Source organism: Bos taurus, chromosome 9 (assembly GCF_002263795.3).
Source record: "Bos taurus isolate L1 Dominette 01449 registration number 42190680 breed Hereford chromosome 9, ARS-UCD2.0, whole genome shotgun sequence".
Lineage (NCBI taxonomy): Eukaryota > Metazoa > Chordata > Mammalia > Artiodactyla > Bovidae > Bos > Bos taurus.
Genome location: NC_037336.1, coordinates 28,096,012 through 28,116,506, shown reverse-complemented (window position 1 = coordinate 28,116,506; position 20,495 = coordinate 28,096,012). Strand labels below are relative to the sequence as shown.

Sequence of the window (20,495 nt, the reverse complement as noted above, 5' to 3'; positions counted from 1 at the left end):
CCGTTATCAGGCTTCATGAAAACTAAACATAAATTAAAACCTTAGGTAATTATTTATCTTCTATAGACCTTCATTTATCTTCTATAGACCTATATTTATCTTAGACCTTCATCTATTAAGAGAAGGTAAAGAGAAGGGAAGAGTAAAGAACGGAAATGAGTAGCCCATACCAATTAGACAAAATGAAGAACTAAAACAATTATCAACTACTTACACATTCATAACCAATATGACATGAATTATGAGTGAACTACTTTTAAACCAACCATTTATCTTTTCATTTTAAAATGTAAAGCACAAACATGAAAGGACTAGAAATACTTTATTTGATGGAACTGTATGAACAGATGAGAGTTCAGTTAACAATTTTCAGGTGCTATTTCATTGTAACTTCAAGCAGATACACCGTAACAACACTGTTAATATTGTTTACAGCATAATTGATTTGTCTAATTACAAGGAGCTGTCATATTTTATTTTTTATCAAATAGTTTTCATGATGAGAATGAAAGAGACCATAATATAATGTAGAAAAGCACTCAGAGGAACAAGTAGTGCCACATTCAAAAGTATTCTTTTAGACACTTTTTTGTCATGTCCATATTAAGATATTTTCTCAGTCTCCACGGTACATCTGTGAGGTATAAGGTTGTTTGTCCAGAAATCCTTATTTTACACATGGGAAAAATAAGCACAGAATGTTTAGCAAATTTTCCAAGGCCACATACTGTGTCAGGATAGCACTGGGAACAGAATTTATCTCTGATATTTTCCTTATATGGCCCAGTGCTAACACAGAGCCTTAGAAAGAGTAAATGCTCAACAGTCATTGAATGTAAAGAATGAATGGATAAACCATTCTTTTCTATGAAATTGAGAAAACCATCATTTTTTCTCTCTATTCCTTTAGTCATTAAATTGGACAAGCTGGAGGAGTAGTTGAGCAATAAACTTCATCCACTGTCCTACCCACAAGTTTTCACTGTTACAAGAAGAGGCTTTATAAGATGGTACCATCTGATTGGTACTGAAGTTACACACTTCCAGGCAGCCCTCCATATGGAGTGGCATTAATCTTGGTTCATCATATCATTGGCTTTTGTGGTATAAGTTAGGTCTACCAGCCAGTGGCCAAGATTAACTATTCACAAAAGTCACTGAGAATTCGTTATTAATAATTAACATGTTACTGATGCACTAGCCTAATGATATTCCAGTGAAACAGTGTTCCACATCTTGGACCTAAAGAACTTAGTTTCAGTCCTTGAAAATAAATCACTTGGCTAGTATTGGTTCTGGCTCCTTCGGACTTTGCTGAAGATGATTAAAAAGCCAGAAAGAGTAATTCAATTTACTTCCTGAGTTAATGTGTCATAAGTTAAATTGCTACTGTAAACATAATAAAGGTCACAGTGGCATGACATTTATTCATTTATTTATTTAGACTGTACCACGTGACATGCAGGATCTTAGTTCCCTGACCAGGGATCAAATCTGTGCTCCCAGCAGTGGAAGTGTGGAATCCTAACTCTGCCAGGAATTCCCTGGCATGACTTTTATTGTTGATAGAAGAATGTAGTTAAAAAACAAAAGTGTTTATATCACTGAGAGACAAAGGATGGCAAAAGTATAGCTGTTTTCCCCAGTGATGCATCATCAAATAAGTTAAAGATTGTTATTCATTTCATTAGCACTGGTAACTAATTACCTAAAAAACAAGTAAGATATCTCATGGCAAACTTAATGGTTAAAATGTGTTCCTTCCACTTTGATGACATTTATATATTTTTTTGTTTTGAGCAATAAAACCTATTTAACTCCATAGAATGATCCTATTAAAGTGAAATGAAAATCCTCTTGCATCTGTCGCCCAAATTTGGTGACTGATCTAAAATTTCACCCAGGTGACATTTTACTAGGGCACAGTCTGGAGAAATCTGGCTAGTCTACATCTCATTTGCTTATATTTAAACAAATGATTCACCAGACTTGCCTAATTGGATGGCGTATTTCCACTGGAGTGAATTTCCTAATTGTAATTCAAGACAAATCTTAGGGATAAGATTCATCAAGCCTTTCCGCTCAATCTTATCATGTCTAAAGTTCAGAGGTATTTTGAGCTCTAAAAGAGCATTACAAGGAACTTAAAGCATTCTTTGGTGAAACTGTTACCCATTTTTGGAGAAGAGTCACAAGTAAAATAGATATATATATACAGAAATAAAATTAAACTATTGAATATCAACATATTGGGTAAACTGAGTTTAGATACCTACATGATGCAAAAGAGCAGCTTTTGTATAAGCTACTAAAGCCTTTAAACTTAAAGCATAGTCTGTGTTTTCACTTAAAAGTCAATATCTAACTGAAGCCAGAAATTTCATTTTGTAATTGTGTCAATCATGTTTAAAAGATCATTTTTAAGCAAAAGTTAAATTAGTTTGTGAACAACCTTAAAGTGACTGGAAATAGAAAAATACAAGCACCCACACCCAGCAGCAAACAAACGACAGATTCTTGAGCGCCAGACCCTCCAACTTGTCTTCTTATCATTCAGTCCCTTTGCTCACCCTTTCTACACCAGGCAGAAGAGTAAAATATTTTCAAAGAAATCCCCTGGACTACATGATTTCAATTGCCTGTGTCACTGTAGACAAACAAAAGATCCTATTTTCAAAGTTCTAAAGCGATTTGCAAGGGCTGTGCATATGTGTCTTATTGTCGTTGATGCTTCTGTCCTGGAGAATTTGGTTGGCCAGAGCTCTCTCCGGGGTGGTGCACAGGAGTGACAGGAAACTGAAATCCATAGCCATTGTATCCATCCAAGTAGACACACTGGAAGAAGCTGATGGGGGCTAAGAAAGAGAGCATGATGATTTATTAAAAAAAAAAAAAAACTAGAATGTGATTAGGAACAGAGGTAAAGCATTGCGAGGCAGTCTAATTCAATGCATATGGGCATGGGTTCCACAGACAGACAGTCTTTGCAACAGCCAGCATTCTGTCAACCAACCACAGACTTCTCGCAGCTGGCCAGGAAAGAGAATGATAATTGCAGCTTGCAGTATGTGGAATATGGGGCGGGGGAAGCTAGTTAAATCCACATGAGTCTAAGGGCTTAGGAAGTAGAATAGAGCAAAGCGTGGGTAGAAAGAAGCTAAAGGAGACAACAAGGGATTATTCTGATTTCATCACCCATGATGTCAGCTGACTTTAATCACTGAGCTTTTTCACTGATGAAAATGGTTTGGAGAAATCTTGAATTTAGTTCTTCTTTCCTCTTTATCTTATCCAGAATTGTTTTCTATTTTGTTTTAGCCTCAAAGAGGGTCAGTAACACAACCCTCACCCCTGCACCCTCGCCAAGGTTGTGAGAGTTTAGGGTTAGGGGTTGGACAGGCTGCAGAGAAGCAAGGCAGTAATGCTGGGCCTGCATGAAGGAGGAACGGCAGAGCCAGTACTCAAAGCGGGAGAGACCATCAGAATCAGGCTACCTTCCAGCTGAGCCTTCTCGTTCACAGGCACTGTTCTGACATTTATTTTATTGATGCCAAATGGTTGTGAGTGAAAATATCATTGTAGCTGGACATTCTAGATCTTCTATAAAAGGCTCATGAATGTCAAACTATACAACTGCTTCATGGAAAGATAAAAATATTGTTTTGCTATGGTAAATCCCCCAAGTGAACTGAAAATATTTGACACTTTTGTTTTTTACTAAAAAGTGGAATTATTTTATTTACTTACTTTTATTTAAAATTTTTATTTTGAGATCATTGAAGAGTTACATGAAGTTGTAAGAAATGATGCAGAGAGAGCCCATGTATCTATCACCTAGTGTTCACCAATGGTAACATCTTTGAGAAATGACTGATACTATAATATCCCAACCAGGAGATTGACATCAATATAATCCACCTGTCTTTAATAATTATTTAAGAAATAAGAGATTTTGAGTATTATGTGATACAGCCACAAATTGTTACAAGTAGGTGAACAATTGGGAAAGCACTGCTATATAAATCAAAAACATGCTTAGATGACTTTATGGATTTTGCAACCATATCTGAAAGTATTAAGACAACTTATTTATTTCTTATTTCATACAACCTGATTTATGAAGGATTATAATTTGTTATCCCTCATCTGTTGCAGTAGCTGCAGCATCTAAACAGTGCTTAAAACATAGTAGGCTCTTGATATTTTTTCAATGATTCACATATATTAATATAACAGGAAGTGTTTGCTATTATAGAGGTCATTTTTGTAACTTCCTTCAGAAATACATTTAAGAAGGATTGTTGAACCCAGAGAACATTATTGACATTATTTCCTCAGATAAATGTCTATTTTTTATTTCAAAAGCATTATGTGAAGCAAACTTTGGTTATACTTATTTAAAAAATTCCTTCCTTTAGTCTGTGCAGCAATGACTTTTATGCATATGTGAATTCAAGATGTATTGCTTTACCATCTGAAGAAAAAATGTCTAATTTGGATGTGCTGGAATAATAAGAAAATAGGACATTGAATTTTATAACTGCATATGAATATTGATTGCATTATAAAATCAACGATCCCAAAGATTGAATATTAACAGCCTGCCACATAGCGAGAAAAGTTAAAAGGAAATTTGAATCTTAGAAGTGAGTTTCTAAGCAATTGAATTGCTGAGACCTATTTCTACATTTTTTTCGTTTTGAGGTAAAAAATTTCAGTATATCACTTCAGCTGTCTTTTCATAAAGCAGACAGTAGCAACATTTAAGCACAGATTCAGTTAGAATGTTCAGGATCAGAGCTGTGTAGAATGGTTTGCAATAAATGCCACTTCAGTCATGACTTTTAATTCCTCCAAATATGTGCCTCTTGACTGACATGAAAAGTGCAGAACTCCTCTTAGAAATGTAAGTGACCTACTTTAATGTTACTCTTCATGTATGTGCTACATATCTTTTTCTTCTAATGCCGGTTTTCTTAAGAGAGTCTAAACTTTCAGTTTATATGTACCACCTACAGAATGCCTTAGTGGTTTTAATTATTTTTTTTTAACTTACTTTTCTGCTTCTTTGTGGAAGATACCTCTTCAGCTTCTTCTAGTGGATACAAAAATATGAAAGTAATTACCTTGTACAAATATGTAGGGAAATAAAAAATGTCTTAAAAGGTACACAGTATGAAAGAAACAGGAGCTATTTGGCCTCCTTATAATAAATTCTAGGTTCTTATTCAGATTCTGTTCAGTCTTTAACTACAAACTTTAGTAGGTTAAGAGCCAGTAATAGAAGAGGAGGCAATGAAAGAAAAGAATGGAAAGTGCTACAGGCATTTGTTCACATAGAACTGGTCCTGATGTGCTGGATGTTAATGGAGGGCTGGCTTGACACTCATTCTTTTCTTTGAAGAGTTTTTGATGCTCAGAGTTATAATATGGTAAGGATGGAATCTTGCTATGAAACAAATGTTTCAATCAAAATAATTTTAAACTTGTGAGAGACATGAGTTTTAATGGTCATCCTTATCATGAAAGAATAGCAGCAGGCTCATATATCCTGCACCCTTTCCTTTTCTCACGTGACTCAAGGACTCCTTTGCTGAAGTGATATGTACCACGTGTCTATCTAATGAAGGATAAATGACATTATTCATTTGAACCCCTTTCCCTAGGTTAGAAGTTCTTAACTGGTGTACACAGGTAAACTTTCACAAGTTTCTTACAAACCTATGGAATGTTAAGATATGAACATGTGTGTGTGTTTCATCTGAAGTAGGTTTTAGATTTCATCAAATTCTAAATGAGTTCAAAAAACTTCCTTCTCAAAGTGTGATCCATGAATCAGTAGTTCTAACATTACTTGGGGAACTGATATAAATACAGTTATTGGTCTCCAATATCAATTTATTTCATTTCAAAAAGATTTCCAAATGCTTTGTATATAAAGTTGTTTGAGAAGTTATGTTCTAGAAGTAAAAAAAAAAAATTAAGTTATTGTTCTTAATAATTGTTTTATAAAACTCCCCACATTTTAGTATTCAAAAATATCTTAGGTGTAAATCATCTCATAAGAATCAAAAACCTATTCTCTTGTGTCTTTTCTCAAAGTGCTGTTTTCCACACTATTAATTCCAGACACTGCCACAAAACTTGTATTTTGATGACAAGAGTACATCTTAGGCAAACTCTTACTGTCCATAGGCAAGTCTGAAAGTAGAATAGAAAATATCTGTCATAAAACAAGCCAAACTAGGAAGCCAGGAAACCCTTCAGGAAAAAAAATGCATTAAATTAAATTAGTTGAAAACCTTACAATACAGATGAATAAATTTAGTCCTGGAAATACACGCCTAAGGTCATGTATCTGGTTGTAGCAAATTTTTCTGAGGTTTGAGATCAGTCTTCCCTCCCTCTCTCTCTTTCTCCTTACTTCCATCTTTTCTTTAGCTATTATTGCTAATATAGGCAAGTTATCTTAATTTTTCTTAATAAACACATGTCAATATCATATTTGAACATTTATGTTGTCCTCCTTCTGTCAAACAACACTTGTGAAATTATGATTTTGAAATATTTCTCTTATAATCTTATTGGCTTACAAATTATTTAATAATTACTTGTAAATAAATCAGTGTCCAGTTAGTCTTAAATATATAGAGATATACAGAGATATATAATATATACAGATGTATAATATATATGTATAGCATGTTTTATATATATATATATACACACACATATATGTTTTCCAAATAATGTACAAAAGCTGTTTACAGATAAGTATACCATCTAAACTTTGCTTAGGTAAAGTTGAGAACCAGAATAGTTAAATAAAACAGATAGAAAAAAATTTACAGATGAGAAAACTCATAGTGAACTGAAAATAACAATCTTACCTTTAGCTTTCTTTGAAGTTGGTACATCTTCAGAATCTTCTCCTAGAGAGTAAAGAAAGATGTATCAATTCATGACCTATTTCCCAAAGAGGAGATACTGTATTTAGGGGGTTTTAAGACTTAGAAGGTCTCAATCTATAAACTCAGCATCAAGTATCTCTATGAACAAGAACTTTCTACCAAATAAGGCAACTTGCCTGACTGGGACAGAGAGTGGGGAGGAAACAGATGCTGTGCCAGGCCTGTGGTCAGCAGGCCAGCAGTCTGGTGGGGGCAAGCAGGACCTGCAGTGATCCTCCCAAATGTGCCTGTCCTCTGACTCCTAACACTACCTCCCCAAACCACAATTGCTTTTGGAATTTAGGGAATTTTAGGTAAATAAATTTATACACATATGGCAGATTAAGAGGAAATACTCCGTCCACATCTTTTGTTAGCTGACTTCTGATGATTGTAAAGACAATGAAATGGCATTAAAAGTTGAACAAAAGCTCAGACATAAACAATGACCCTTCAGGTGCATTACATATATTGCATGGTCTTTTGTGCAGTCTACTTAAAAGATACATAGTGGAATAATGTGGCAGTAATTTTAATTAGGAGATTATTCTAATACATGATTAATTAATCATTAATAAAGATCATTAAAAAATGATCATTACATATTTATATCAAATTTTTAGCACTTATAATGATTGGAAAGAGGGTCAGTTTTATATTATTTATTCAGATTTTGCATAACAGCTATTCATAAATAGTTAGAAAAGGGATAAATAGGTTAGTATGCAAATTTTCTTTAGTAGGACAGAAATGTGACCTTTGGGAAGAGATATTACTATGTAAAAGAACAAAATGGGGAAAAATAAAACTATTAGCATTTTTTATGATGAATTATTGAATTTTCAACCTAATTAGTTTTTAAAATATGTAAATATAGGTTTAACCCAGTTAAATATTGGATTAAGTGGTCTTAAACTGTCCTATCAACAGTTATAAATAAAATAATGGTATAAATGATTAAATTATATTTTAAAGTAACATAATATTTAAAAAATATCAGAATTCTTAGATGAATCAAATAATGATCATATTTGTATAGTAAAAATCTGCTAATTTCTATGGAAAATATTTACAAAATTAAAATGGTGCAAGGTCCTTGTATAAGAAAGACGTATATTATTTCTGTAGATAGTAAGTAAGTAAGGTCGCTCAGTCGTGCCCAACTTTTTGTGACCCCCTGGACTGTAGCCCACCAGGCTCTTCTGTCCATGGGATTCTCCAGGCAAGAATACTGGAGTGGGTTGTCATTTCCTTCTCCAGGGGAACTTCCCGACCCAGGGATCGAACCCAAGTCTCCCGCATTGCAGGCAGACGCTTTAACCTCTGAGCCACCATAGTAGCACACTTAAAACCAAAGCACTTATTCTCTGGATCTATTTGTTACCCCCAGGGAAATAAACGTGGATAGAAGAAAAACCTTATCTTACTCTCTTTCCAAAAATCGGTATTCTGACCCAGAGTAAACTAACTACAGGTGACAGAAACTGGCAAGAACTGAGTCACCTGTCTACTGCTCAGGCTAACCAGATGGAGAACAGAGACACAAGATAAGCAGCAAGCCCTAGGGCAGCTGCCCTAGAGGCACAATCTCTGTGTAAATAACTTAAGAGTAACTGGAATTTACTGAAGGAGGATCAATTCATGCGATTTTCATTGCTCAGAATACAAAAGAAAAAAGAAAAAAACCCCGAGAAAGGCACTACAGCCCATTTACTCTTATAAGTTGTGCCTTCATTGGGCAAGTGATGGTTTGGATGAAATATTCAATACTTGACTCTGAACGTGTACAGTCATTATTATAAAAGAAGTATCAAAATGTGCCAGGGAAATTTTAGGGAATGCCTTGTTTTAATGGGAGGGGTAATCAGAAAATTATTTTATAAAGAAAGTCTAACTCAAAATGAGCTCTTTCATACAGAGGAGATTTTGACTAAAGGAGACAGTAAGCTTAAAGTGAAGGCTATCAGATGAAGAAAGACTAGATGCAGCAAAAGAAAGAGGCTATTCAAGAAGCACAGGAAACACTGAAGAGGGCACGAGAACCACATCTGGGAAAGCTGGATAGGATTGTCACGTGCGAAGATTTTATAGGTCAGGCTGAGTTGTCTCTACATAATGTCACAGCAAGTGGAAGTTGTTCAAGAGAAAAATAATATTTTAGATGTGTTTAGTAAAAATGACAAAACTAGAATATGTGAGAATGGATTCAGGGAAAGAAATAGGAAATGCATTTTCATAGACAACCCAGAAACCAGTGATTTCTGCAACTAGGAGTCACTGAAGAAGTTGAGAGTAAATGAGGCTTTGTATGTAGAGATAAATGGAATTGAATACTGTGAGCACAAGAGATGACTACAAAAAGGGGTAACATCGTTTTTATTAAGATTGAAGAAAGACGGTGGTGCCATTCCCAGCAGTGAGGAAAACCTAAGAAGCACTCATTAACTGGGAATCACAAAAAGTTAATTTTTCTATGAGTTCAGTTGTGGTGTTGGCCAGTCATAAAGTTTCAATATCTAGAATGAAGCAAGACAAGGAAGTCAAGATATCTGGAAAAGTTTAGAAGAGATATGCATTGTGTTAATGGACAAAACTGGGAGGGTTGAGACATCACTTTTAATGACAGCGATAAGAGTTAATATTTCCTAACACTTAAACCATCTCTTGGGTCCTATTAAGTAATTTCACATGTACTGGCATATTCAATCCCTACAGCACTTCTCTGCATAGATTCTCTTATTTTAAATCTCCTGTATAGACAGAGTAGAGAGGGGTTAAGTACTGCCCAAGGGCATAAAATGAGTGACTGGCAGGGCTAGGGCATGGACTCCAACCTGCCTGGACAGAGCTGCTTGAATGAAGATTTATATTTAATTCACAAACAGTGCCCTGTAAGCTGCCCTCCTTTGTTCTAAGCACGGATACTAACACATTTCACCTCCTCAGCATACCTGTGAGAAGGTACTATTATCATTCCCATTTTACAGAAGGGATCATTAAAATCTAGAAGGTTCCAGAGCTAGAAGTGGGAAAATCAGGATTCAGACTTCAGCAACCCACTTTGGGTTCCAGAGACTGTGCTGTTCACCACTAAGCAATCCTACCTCTCAAGAATGGCCTTCTAAACTCAGTCTTCTCTGATTCTAGAACATTATATTGCTGTTAGCATTATATTGTTTAACAAGCAGCAGCCAGAAGGCTCAGACAGAGTCAATTCACACATGAATCATGCACTTGTGCAGAGCAGAGATGAAGCAGAGTTTCTGTAAGTATATTCCTCTGCTCTTTCAACAATCTGTTCTCCTTTGGTGTAGATGAATAGAAGAGTTATCTAGCTGTCTTTGGAAACAGTAAGAAGAGTAAAAGGCAATACCTGTTCTGTTTGCCTAACCACTTCAATTTAATCATATCCCAAACAATGGAGAATAAAAATGTATTCTTTTGACTTTCAAACTGAGGACTCCATCCTATACTTTCACAGAAACTGAATATCGCATGCAATTAAAGCCTGAAGATGTGGTGAAGAATTGGTGGGAAGCTTTGTCCAGAAGCGTGGCTGTAAATGAAAGCAGAACAAAAGTACAAGAGCTTCAGGAAGAGAAAGGGTAAGAGACACTTTATACAAGGGAATCATCAGAAGATATTTGTCAGCAGGAGGAAGAGGACCTTTTAAAGTGAGAAATGAAAGTGCGGGATTGAGGGAGCAAGATCAGGGAAGACAAGAAAGGACAGAGTCAAGGAGGACATGGAGTGATGAATCTTGGCAGAAACAAAGCTTCTTCACTTGAGCTTGAGAGGGTAGTGGTGGGTAAGAAAGTGAAAAGGAGAAAAGAGATTGTATTTTGGAGAGAAGCAAAATGTTAAAGGATACACATTGATGGCATATATTGTGTATTTTGTTATTTTTACAGATAACATTTTTCTGTGTAGTGCCCAGTCTGCTCTGCATACTCTTAGCAAACAGGATAAATAAATAAAAACTACTTAAATAATGCATGTGTGTACCAGCAGTTACTGTTTATTTCTACTGGCAGTCTCTTCTGATTTGTGTAGAGTTTCAAGAAATGCTCATAGGTAAGCATCTGGCATCCTGAAGCACAGACACAAAAGTAGCTTAGCATGGATTTTTGTATTCTTCTTCACTTCTCTCACTTTATCTTACTCACAGCATCACCTTGTGTCTGCAGACTTATGGAAAGCTTCAAATTATTTTCTCAACTGATTTGCTAGATTGTGTGTAAATAGCTTGATAGAATATTATCTTCTAAGAGTTTATATTTTTTTAAGACATCCTAAGAATCTGCAGTAGTCCAGGCAACAGTTGACGGCCAGTTTATTTTAGCTATCAGGTGTGAATAGCTCCTTCTACACATGCTATTATTTAAAATGGTCAAGAGTTTTAAAGAAAATTAACTGCTACACTGAGCAATATCCACAGATTCCTGGAATTGACCACAGGGAGTAATAAAGTTTGCAGAGACAGTTCACATTTGGAACCTTGCACACAGTGAAGCCAAGGGTATTCGATAAACATGTGCAATCCTTTCTGAGTGTCTATCCCGTCACTCTAAGGACAAGGCATCACTGTCTTGAGGGCAGTGTCAGAACAACTTAACATCACCAGTAAATGAATGAGGCCACATTGTTGGTACCCGAAGACTAATAATGGACAGTGACAAACATTTCACCAACTATGCCTTCTACACTGACTTTCTCTGTGCTGTGCCATGCTAAGTTCCTTCAGTTGTGTCCGACTCTTTGTGATCCCCTGGGCTGTAGCCCGCCAGGCTCCTCTGTCTGTGGGATTCTCCAGGCAAGAATACTGGAGTGGGTTGCTGTGCCCTCCTCCAGGGGATTTTCCCAACCTGGGGATTGAACCCACATCTCTTATGTCTACTGCATTAGCAGGCAGGTTCTTTACCACTGGCATCACTTGGGAAGCCCTGGGGACTTTCTTTGGGGTCTAGCAGAAGGAGGGATCAGAGGGAGTGAGCCCAGCAGCTAGTACCTATTTAGAAGGCTTCAGCCAAAAGTAACTGCTCCATTTTTTTTTTTTTTTTCCTTCCTGGAACAAAATCTCCATGAATTTTATCACTCGTGTCTAAAAAAGTGGGATTGCTTTAAGTCCACAACAAAATAAGTGAGATTTTTAAATTATAATTTTATCTCATTTTTTCATCCATTTTGACACAAAAGGCTTATAAGCAAAGCCTGTCTCTAACTAGGGAAGTAACCTTTTATCATCATTATCACCATCATTATCATCATCATCCTCACAGACTGCAATTAATGATCACTTACTATCCAAAAATCACTTGTAAACTCTATTTTATCTTACTTAATTTTCCCAAAGTTTCAGAGAGGTAATTTTAATATCATTATTCACATTCAAAAAATAAGGCTACTGAGCACAAAGATGTTAAGCAATTTACCCAAACTTTTAAGTCAGGATGGGAACTCAGTCCATCTAAAGCCAGTTTCCCTGTTATCAGCCACTACCCTATGAGGATGTTCGTATTTCTACCATGTATTCATTTCTAAATTGTTTTAAGAAAACCTGCACTGATATTAGTATCCATCAAGAGTCCATTCCAGCAAACAATCTCTAGCAATATTCCATTTCAGCAAGGGGCATCCAACAAAAAAAAAGGAGTCAATAACTTTATCCTGAATTAAGTTTTCATCCATATACTACAAGGAAGTGTGTTTTCTTTTTTTTAAAGGTTTGTGTCTATATATATTAACTGAGGATGAGGATGGTTTGCTTGAAAGAAGATTAAATTGAGGCTTCTATGAGTCAAGCTTTCTACAATTTTAACAACAGATTTAGTTTTGTACAATTATGTAGAACTAGACTATCAGATATTTTACTTTTTAATTGAGAAAAATAAGGCATGAGCCTTGGTTAAAATGAGATGTGTGGGTGACATTAAAAGCACTATTAGGCACAAATACTTCTGATAATATGGTAGACAACAACAACTATGAAAGCACATCTTTTGTTGCCGTGCTGGACTCAGAGGACATAAAGAAAATCTCCAAACAGAATCCTTCCTCCTGCCCCAGAAACAGGGGAGAGATCCTGCTGATACATGAAGGGTGAGGTCATCCTGAGGACGAGTGATGACATTAAAACTGGAACTCAAAAACTAAGTGTGCAAGGAGCAAAGCAGGAGTACAGGGCTAAGATCCTTTTTTATGCCAGGGATGGTAGGATGAAAATATAACTGACCCAGGGATTTTTGAGAAGATAACAGCAATGCAGTATTTAAATCTCCTCCAAATCCCACCATAAGAACAGATAGCAAAACCACAGGCAATATTTACTACAAAATGAAATGAACCCTAAAATACTTGTGGATGGAGACAATCAGACAGTCAAAACCCTGCAGGGATCAGTGTTTCCAGAAGAGAAAGCATAAGGAAATAATGGGGATTCTGAGAAACCTGAAAATAAGGAACCCTCCTACAGCCAGCAGGTATTTTCTGAAAAGTGAGAGAGAATAATTTTTGATCATCAGCTGAAACTAAGAGGGACTCTGCCCAGTGTTCAGCAGGTGAGCACACAGGGTTCACCATGAGTCTGGGTGCTCATGCCATCAGGTACTCTTTGACCTTGAGAAACTGGTAAGCTTGTGCTGACTCCCAAGTTGGGGCACCTCAGTTAGGAAGAAATTGCTAGGAGTGGAATAAACTTGAGCACGACAGGGACAATAGAGACAAAGAAAGATAAGGTCAGATAGAAATGAGGGAAAGAAAAACAATGTGATTTCATAAAGTCTCAAACACAGAAAAGACCATCCTGAGTGAGAGTCCAAAGAAACAACAAACAACAAAGTTATATCACAAAGTACTTCATATTCAAAATTTAATATATATGAATGCTTTAAAAAGTAAAATATAAATTTATAAATAAGAACAAGCAACAGGTGATTGTGAAATAACAAATAAGATTTTAAAATAACTATTTTAAGAAAAATACAAATTAGAGGGTTCAAAAAATAATTACTAAATATGTGTTGAAGTGAAGTGAAGTCACTCAGTCATGTCCGACTCTTTGCGACTCCATGGACTGTTGCCTAACAGGGTCCTCCGTCCATGGGATTTTCCAGGCAAGAGTACTGGAGTGGGTTGTTAGAATGGATCAAATTTCCCTACATATGGCATAGAGACACAAGAAGATGAAAGACTTAAAAGAGGTGTTAAAAGAGAAGAAATAATATACATACCCAACACGTTCCTAATCAGCAGAAAAAAGAATGCAGACACAATGTTTGAAGAATAAAGGCCATTAATCCCTCAAATTGGTAAAAGAAAAAAAAAATGTATACTGGAAGAATTTCACAATAAAAAGAAGCTCTTATTCCAAAAAACTTGACTGAAACTGCAGCAGATAAAATGCAAAGAGAAAATATTTAAAGAAGCCAGAAGAAAAGATAGATCACATAGGAAGGAATGACAATTCAACTGATAATAAAATTCTCCCACCTCAGTGGAAGAAGCAAAAACAAGACAGTGGAATAATACACTGAAAATGTTCGAAGAGTGATAACTGGTGACCTAGATATGTGCCTAGCAGAAGGCTCTCAGGAATGAGGATTACTTAAAGACATTGTCAGAGAAATAAAAACAGAGTATTTTTTCCACCAATAGGTTTTGCTCAAGGCACTTCTAAAGAAGATTGTCTTGAAAGAAGTAGGACAGCAAAAGAAATTCAGAGATGCAAATGAAATGGTAAATAGTGACATTGGTAAACATATGGGTAAAGACAGACACATAGTGATTGAAAAAAGAATAATAAAATCTGACATTCATATAGTTTAAAGGTTAGAACTAAAAATACTGAACAAAATTAGCATGTAAATCAGGATTAGAAATTCTAAAGAAACATCTACTTCTGCCTCATTGACTATGCTAAAGCTTTTGACTGTGTGGATCACAATAAACTGTGGAAAATTCTTAAAAAGATGGGAATACCAACCTCCTTACCTGTCTCTTGCAAAACCTGTATGCAGGTTAAGAAGCAACAGTCAGAATCTTAAACAACTAACTGGTTCCAAACTGGGAAAGGAGTATGACAAGGCTGTATATTGTCACTCTGCTTATTTAACTTAATGCCAGGCTGGATGAATCACAACTGGAATCAAGATTGCTGGGAGAAATATCAACAACCTCAAGTATGCACATGATATCACTCCAGTGGCAGAAACTGGAGAGGCACTAAAGAGCTTTCGAATGAGCATGAAAGAGGAGAATGAAAAAGCTGGCTCAAAACTCAACATCCAGAAAACTAAGATCATGGCATCTGGGTCCCATCACTTCATGGCAAACAGAAGGGGAAAAAGTGGAAGCAGTGACAGATTTTATTTTCTTGGGCTCCAAAATCACTGTGGATGGTGACTGCAGCCATGAAATTAGAAGATGTTTGCTCCTGGGAAGTAAAGTTATGACAAAATTAGATGGCATATTAAAAAGTATAGACATCACTTGGCCAACAAAGTTCTGTCTCGTCAAAACTATGGTTTTTCCAGAAGTCATGTATGGATGAAAGAGTCGGACCAAAAAGAGAGCTGAGCACCGAAAAACTGATGTCTTTGAATTGTGGTGCTGGAGAAGACTCTTGAGAGTCTCTTGGACAGCAAGGAGTTCAAACCAGTTAATCCTAAAGGAAATCAACCCTGAATATTCATTGGAAGGACTGATGCTGAAGCTGAAGCTCCAACACTTTGGCCACCTGATGGAAAGAGCGACTCATTGGAAAAGACCCTGATGCTGGGAAAGATTGAAAGCAAAAGGAGAAGAGGACAGCAGAGAACGAGATGGTTAGATAGCATCATCAACTCAATGCACATGAATTTGAACAAACTCCAGGAGATAGTGAAGGATATCCTGGTGTGCTATGGCCATGGCATCGCAAAGAGTCAGACACAACTTAGAGAATGAACAACAATTTAATGTATATAGAATTTTGCCTCTAACCATTAGAAAATGAATATTATTCTCAATGATTTATGGAAATTTACTAAAAGATAATGTATTATTTCATAAGATAAGAGCTCAACACATTTCAAAGAGTAGACCACTTTCTCTAATTACTACACAATTAAGTTAGAAGTTGATTAAAAGAGGATAATCTTTATAATTCCCATAGGCTTGGAAATGTTAAAGTATTTAAAATTCTAAAACTTCTATGAAATATACTAATTAAACAATTACAATGGAATTAAGAAATACTTTAAAATGAATGATAATGAAAATACTACATATAAAGAAGCTTGAGAGAGGCTGTTGAAGTAGTACTTAAAGGAAAATATGTTACTTGCAATATGTGTAGAAAGGGTAAAGAGTAATAAAATAAACATACAGAATAAGATGTTTAAAAAGGAACACAAAAATCTTAAATCAGAATCAAAGCAAATATCCATCAATAGTAGAATAGATTAAAATGCATTTATTCACAAAGTGCTATACTATACAGCAGTGAAAATGAGCATTAACTACACAAAACACTTAAGGATTTGAGAAGCATAGCATTAAGTAAAAAAAAACAAAAAAAAACTTCAGAATATATCTCACAATGTAAGAAAAAATTAGAAAGAAAAGTGATAAAATCAGAAAAAAAAATTAAGAGAATTAAAAAAAAAAATCAGTGTATTAGTTACTTCTACCAGGAACCAAGAGATAGGATGGAGAGAGTTCAGAGGTAAAGTCACATCATAGTATCTAGTTTTTAAATATACACTTACATGTTATTTTGTTTATGTAAGATATCAAATAATAAAGCACTTTTAAATACTTTGAGCTTGTGGAGAAGAAAAGTAAATTTAAATTTTAACATTAATTAGCATGCAAAGATGAATTATAGAAAAGGATAATCATCTCTCTTGTTAAATCTCCATTTCCTGAGGAATTAATTTAGAAATGGGACAGTCTTTTTTCCTCTTTCTGTTTTTAAGTATTTAATCAACCCCACTGGTTTCAACAACAAATAAGGTAATTATAAAATAATTATTTAAATCAATGGAGATACTCTTTTTAAAAAAATGGTCAAAGAATTTTAATAGACCACAGAGTGATTTAATAGTCATTAAAAATTTAGTTTAGTTTGGGGGAAATATTTTGGTCAACATTAGGCAAGTGAATTCAAGATACAACTGGCACTAATAACACCATTCAAACTTACTCTGTAAAAGTAAGCAAACGATGTTTCAAGACATTTTCTGTAACTGCATCAAATCAGATTATTAAGCTTTCTGTGCAGCACTAGAAATGTGACTGCGATATGTTGTGTAATAAAATTGATTCACTTCTTTGAAAGTTAAAGTGTTGATATGCCACCATTAGTTAATGGCATACTATTAATATTTTTATTAGCAAATCAATTAGTCTGAGATAACATAAATAATTTGATTTAGTCATGAATTAACTCTTACAGGACTTTAGGTTGTATCTGATCTCTTTAGAAAAGATCATTATTTTAATTGTTTATAAAAGGGAATTACATATAATATTAACATAAACCAAAGCATACTCTGTGTTTAAAGGTTTAAGAGAATTAGTTCCTTTTGCCACTATAGTAACACTTTATAGTTCACTGACTCATTAATAGTTTCATGATTGTCTGAATTCATGATTGTCTGACAAAGTCAAACTTTCTTTCAATAGCAGTAACATGTTTATTAGGAAATTGTGGCTTTCTGAAATTCTTGAAAATTTTCAATCCAGGGATATATAATCAATAAAAACAGGTTATGCTTTTATTAATGACAAATGGTATACTTCAGTTATGTGTAATTATAATTTTATCAAAGAAGTGCTTAACCTAAGATATATCAAACATGTAATGAAGGAAAAGCCTTTATATAAAAACTTTAATTATATCCATGCTTATTTAAATTTTCAGACAAAATCACAAAGTAGCTGAATTTGATATCTAAAATTATCCACTATACTTTAATATTGATACAAATTACTTATTAGTTTACCAAATTCATACACAAAAAATGCAGAACCAAAAGATGAATGAACATTTTAAAAGTTAGAAAGCATTAAAAAGCAAATTACAAATGAAAGCAACAAAGGAAGCTATATAAAAAATGGAAATCCTGGCTAGTCCTCTGCTGGGTTTGCTTAAGTTTTATTAAAAAGTAATTAACTTCTGTAAAAGATTTTAAAAAAAGCAAAATGGCTGTCTGGGAGGCCTTACAAATAGCTGTGAAAAGAAGAGAAGCAAAAAGCAAAGGAGAAAAGGAAAGATATAAACATCTGAATGCAGAGTTCCAAGAATAGCAAGAAGAGGTAAGAAAGCCTTCTTCAGTGATCAAGGCAAAGAAATAGAGGAAAACAACAGAATGGGAAAGACTAGAGATCTCTTCAAGAAAATTAGAGACAGCAAGGGAACATTTCATGCAAACATGGGTTTGATAAAGGACAGAAATGGTATGGACCTAACAGAAGCAGAAGATATTAAGAAGAGGTGGCAAGAATACACAGAAGAACAGTACAAAAAAAGATCTTCACAACCCAGATAATCACGATGGTGTGATCACTGACCTAGAGTCAGACATCCTGGAATGCAAAGTCAAGTGGGTCTTAGAAAGCATCACTATGAACAAAGCTAGTGGAGGTGATGGAATTCCAGTTGAGCTATTTCAAATCCTGAAAGAAGATGCTGTGAAAGGGCTGCACTCAATGTGCCAGTGAATTTGGAAAACTCAGCAGTGGCCACAGGACTGGAAAAGGTCAGTTTTCATTCTAATCCCAAAGAAAGGCAATGCCAAAGAATGCTCAAACTACTGCACAATTGCACTCATCTCACACACTAGTAAAGTAATGCTTAAAATTCTCCAAGCCAGGCTTCAGCAATACGTGAACTGTGAACTTCTAGTTGTTCAAGCTGGTTTTAGAAAAGGCAGAGGAACCAGAGACCAAATTGCCAACATCCACTGGATCATCAAAAAAGCAAGAGTTCCAGAAAAACATCTATTTCTGCTTTATTGACTATGCCAAAGCCTTTGACTGTGTGGATCACAATAAACTGTGGAAAATTCTGAAAGACATGGGAATACCAGACCACCTGACCTGCCTCTTGAGAAATTTGTATGCAGGTCAGGAAGCAACAGTTAGAACTGGACATGGAACACCAGACTTGTTCCAAATAGGAAAAGGAATACGTCAAGGCTGTATATTGTCACCCTGCTTTTTTAACTTATATGCAGAGTACATCAGGAGAAACGCTGGGCTGGAAGAAGAACAAGCTGGAATCAAGATTGCCGGGAGAAATATCAATAACCTCAGATATGCAGATGACACCACCCTTATGGCAGAAAGTGAAGAGGAACTAAAAAGCCTTTTGATGAAAGTGAAAGAGGAGAGTGAAAAAGTTGGCTTAAAACTCAACATTCAGAAAATGAAGATCATGGCATCTGGTCCCATCACTTCATGGGAAATAGATGCGGAAACAGTGGAAACAGTGTCAGACTTTATTTTTCTGGGCTCCAAAATTACTGGGGATGGTGCCTGCAGCCATGAAATTAGAAGACGCTTACTCCTTTGAAGAAAAGTTATGACCAACCTAGATAGCATATTGATAAGCAGAGACATTATTTTGCCAACAAAGGTCCGTCTAGTCAAGGCTATGGTTTTTCCAGTGGTCATGTATGGATGTGAGAGTTGGACTGTGAAGAAAGCTGGATGCTGAAGAATTGATGCTTTTGAACTGTGGTGTTGGAGAAGACTCTTGAGAGTCCCTTGGACTGCAAGGAGATCCAACCAGGCAATTCTAAAGGAGATCAGTCCTGGGATTTCTTTGAAAGGAATGATGCTAAAGCTGAAACTCCAGTACTTTGGCCACCTCATGTGAAGATTTGACTCCTTGGAGAAGACTGATGCTGGGAGGGATTTGGGGCAGGAGGAGAAGGGGACAACAGAGGATGAGATGGCTGGATGGCATCATGGTCTCGATAGATGTGAGTCTGAGTGAACTCTGGGAGTTTGTGATGGACAGGGAGGCCTGGTGTGCTGAGATCATGGGGTCGCAAAGAGTCAGACACGACTGAGCGACTGAACTGAACTGAACTGAACTGAAAAGATTAAAATGTATCAGTATTTTATGAAAAAGTTAAATTCATTATTTTAATACAAATATTTGATCTCAGAGACTTTACAATGATTCAAACCTGTCTACACAGATAATTTTGGTGAGGTGCTAACAGTAAAATCCTCACTATTTCTGATCAGATAAAAATGTTACAGAAAAAGGTGTCAAAGTTAAATTTATACATAGAATAATTTTAAGAAGTGTTCTTAATACATCACTTCTTTTAAAGTACTCATTTTCAAGGGCAAGCCAACCTAGCTTTACTTAAATGTTGACTAGTAGATACTAAGAACAAAAACTATGGATTCTTATAAAATCTTTTTCCTTAATTATAAATATAATATAAATATACTGTCAGTGTCTCAGCTATGTCAAGAACCTTGATACTCTTCTAGGTGCAAGACTTCCCTTGCCCCATTTGCTCTTAAAGACTGTAGTTCCTCATT

At 35.5% G+C, this 20,495-nt stretch overlaps 1 protein-coding gene across 50 annotated transcripts in view; it reads right to left on the bottom strand.

The window, feature by feature from the left end:
• Window positions 1–303: 303 nt before the first annotated feature.
• TRDN (triadin) overlaps window positions 304–20,495 on the bottom strand; it is a 415,031-nt gene continuing 394,839 nt past the window's right edge. For 46 of the 50 annotated variants that reach the window (XM_059890081.1, XM_059890083.1, XM_059890086.1 and 43 more), the window contains 3 exons: window positions 6,891–6,932; window positions 5,057–5,095; window positions 304–2,855 (listed from right to left, as the gene is read on the bottom strand). In XM_059890081.1, coding sequence (XP_059746064.1) covers window positions 2,716–2,855; window positions 5,057–5,095; window positions 6,891–6,932 — 221 coding nt within the window. In that variant the 3' untranslated portion in view covers window positions 304–2,715. The other 4 variants (XM_059890082.1, XM_059890084.1, XM_059890088.1 and 1 more) reach the window with 2 other exon arrangements.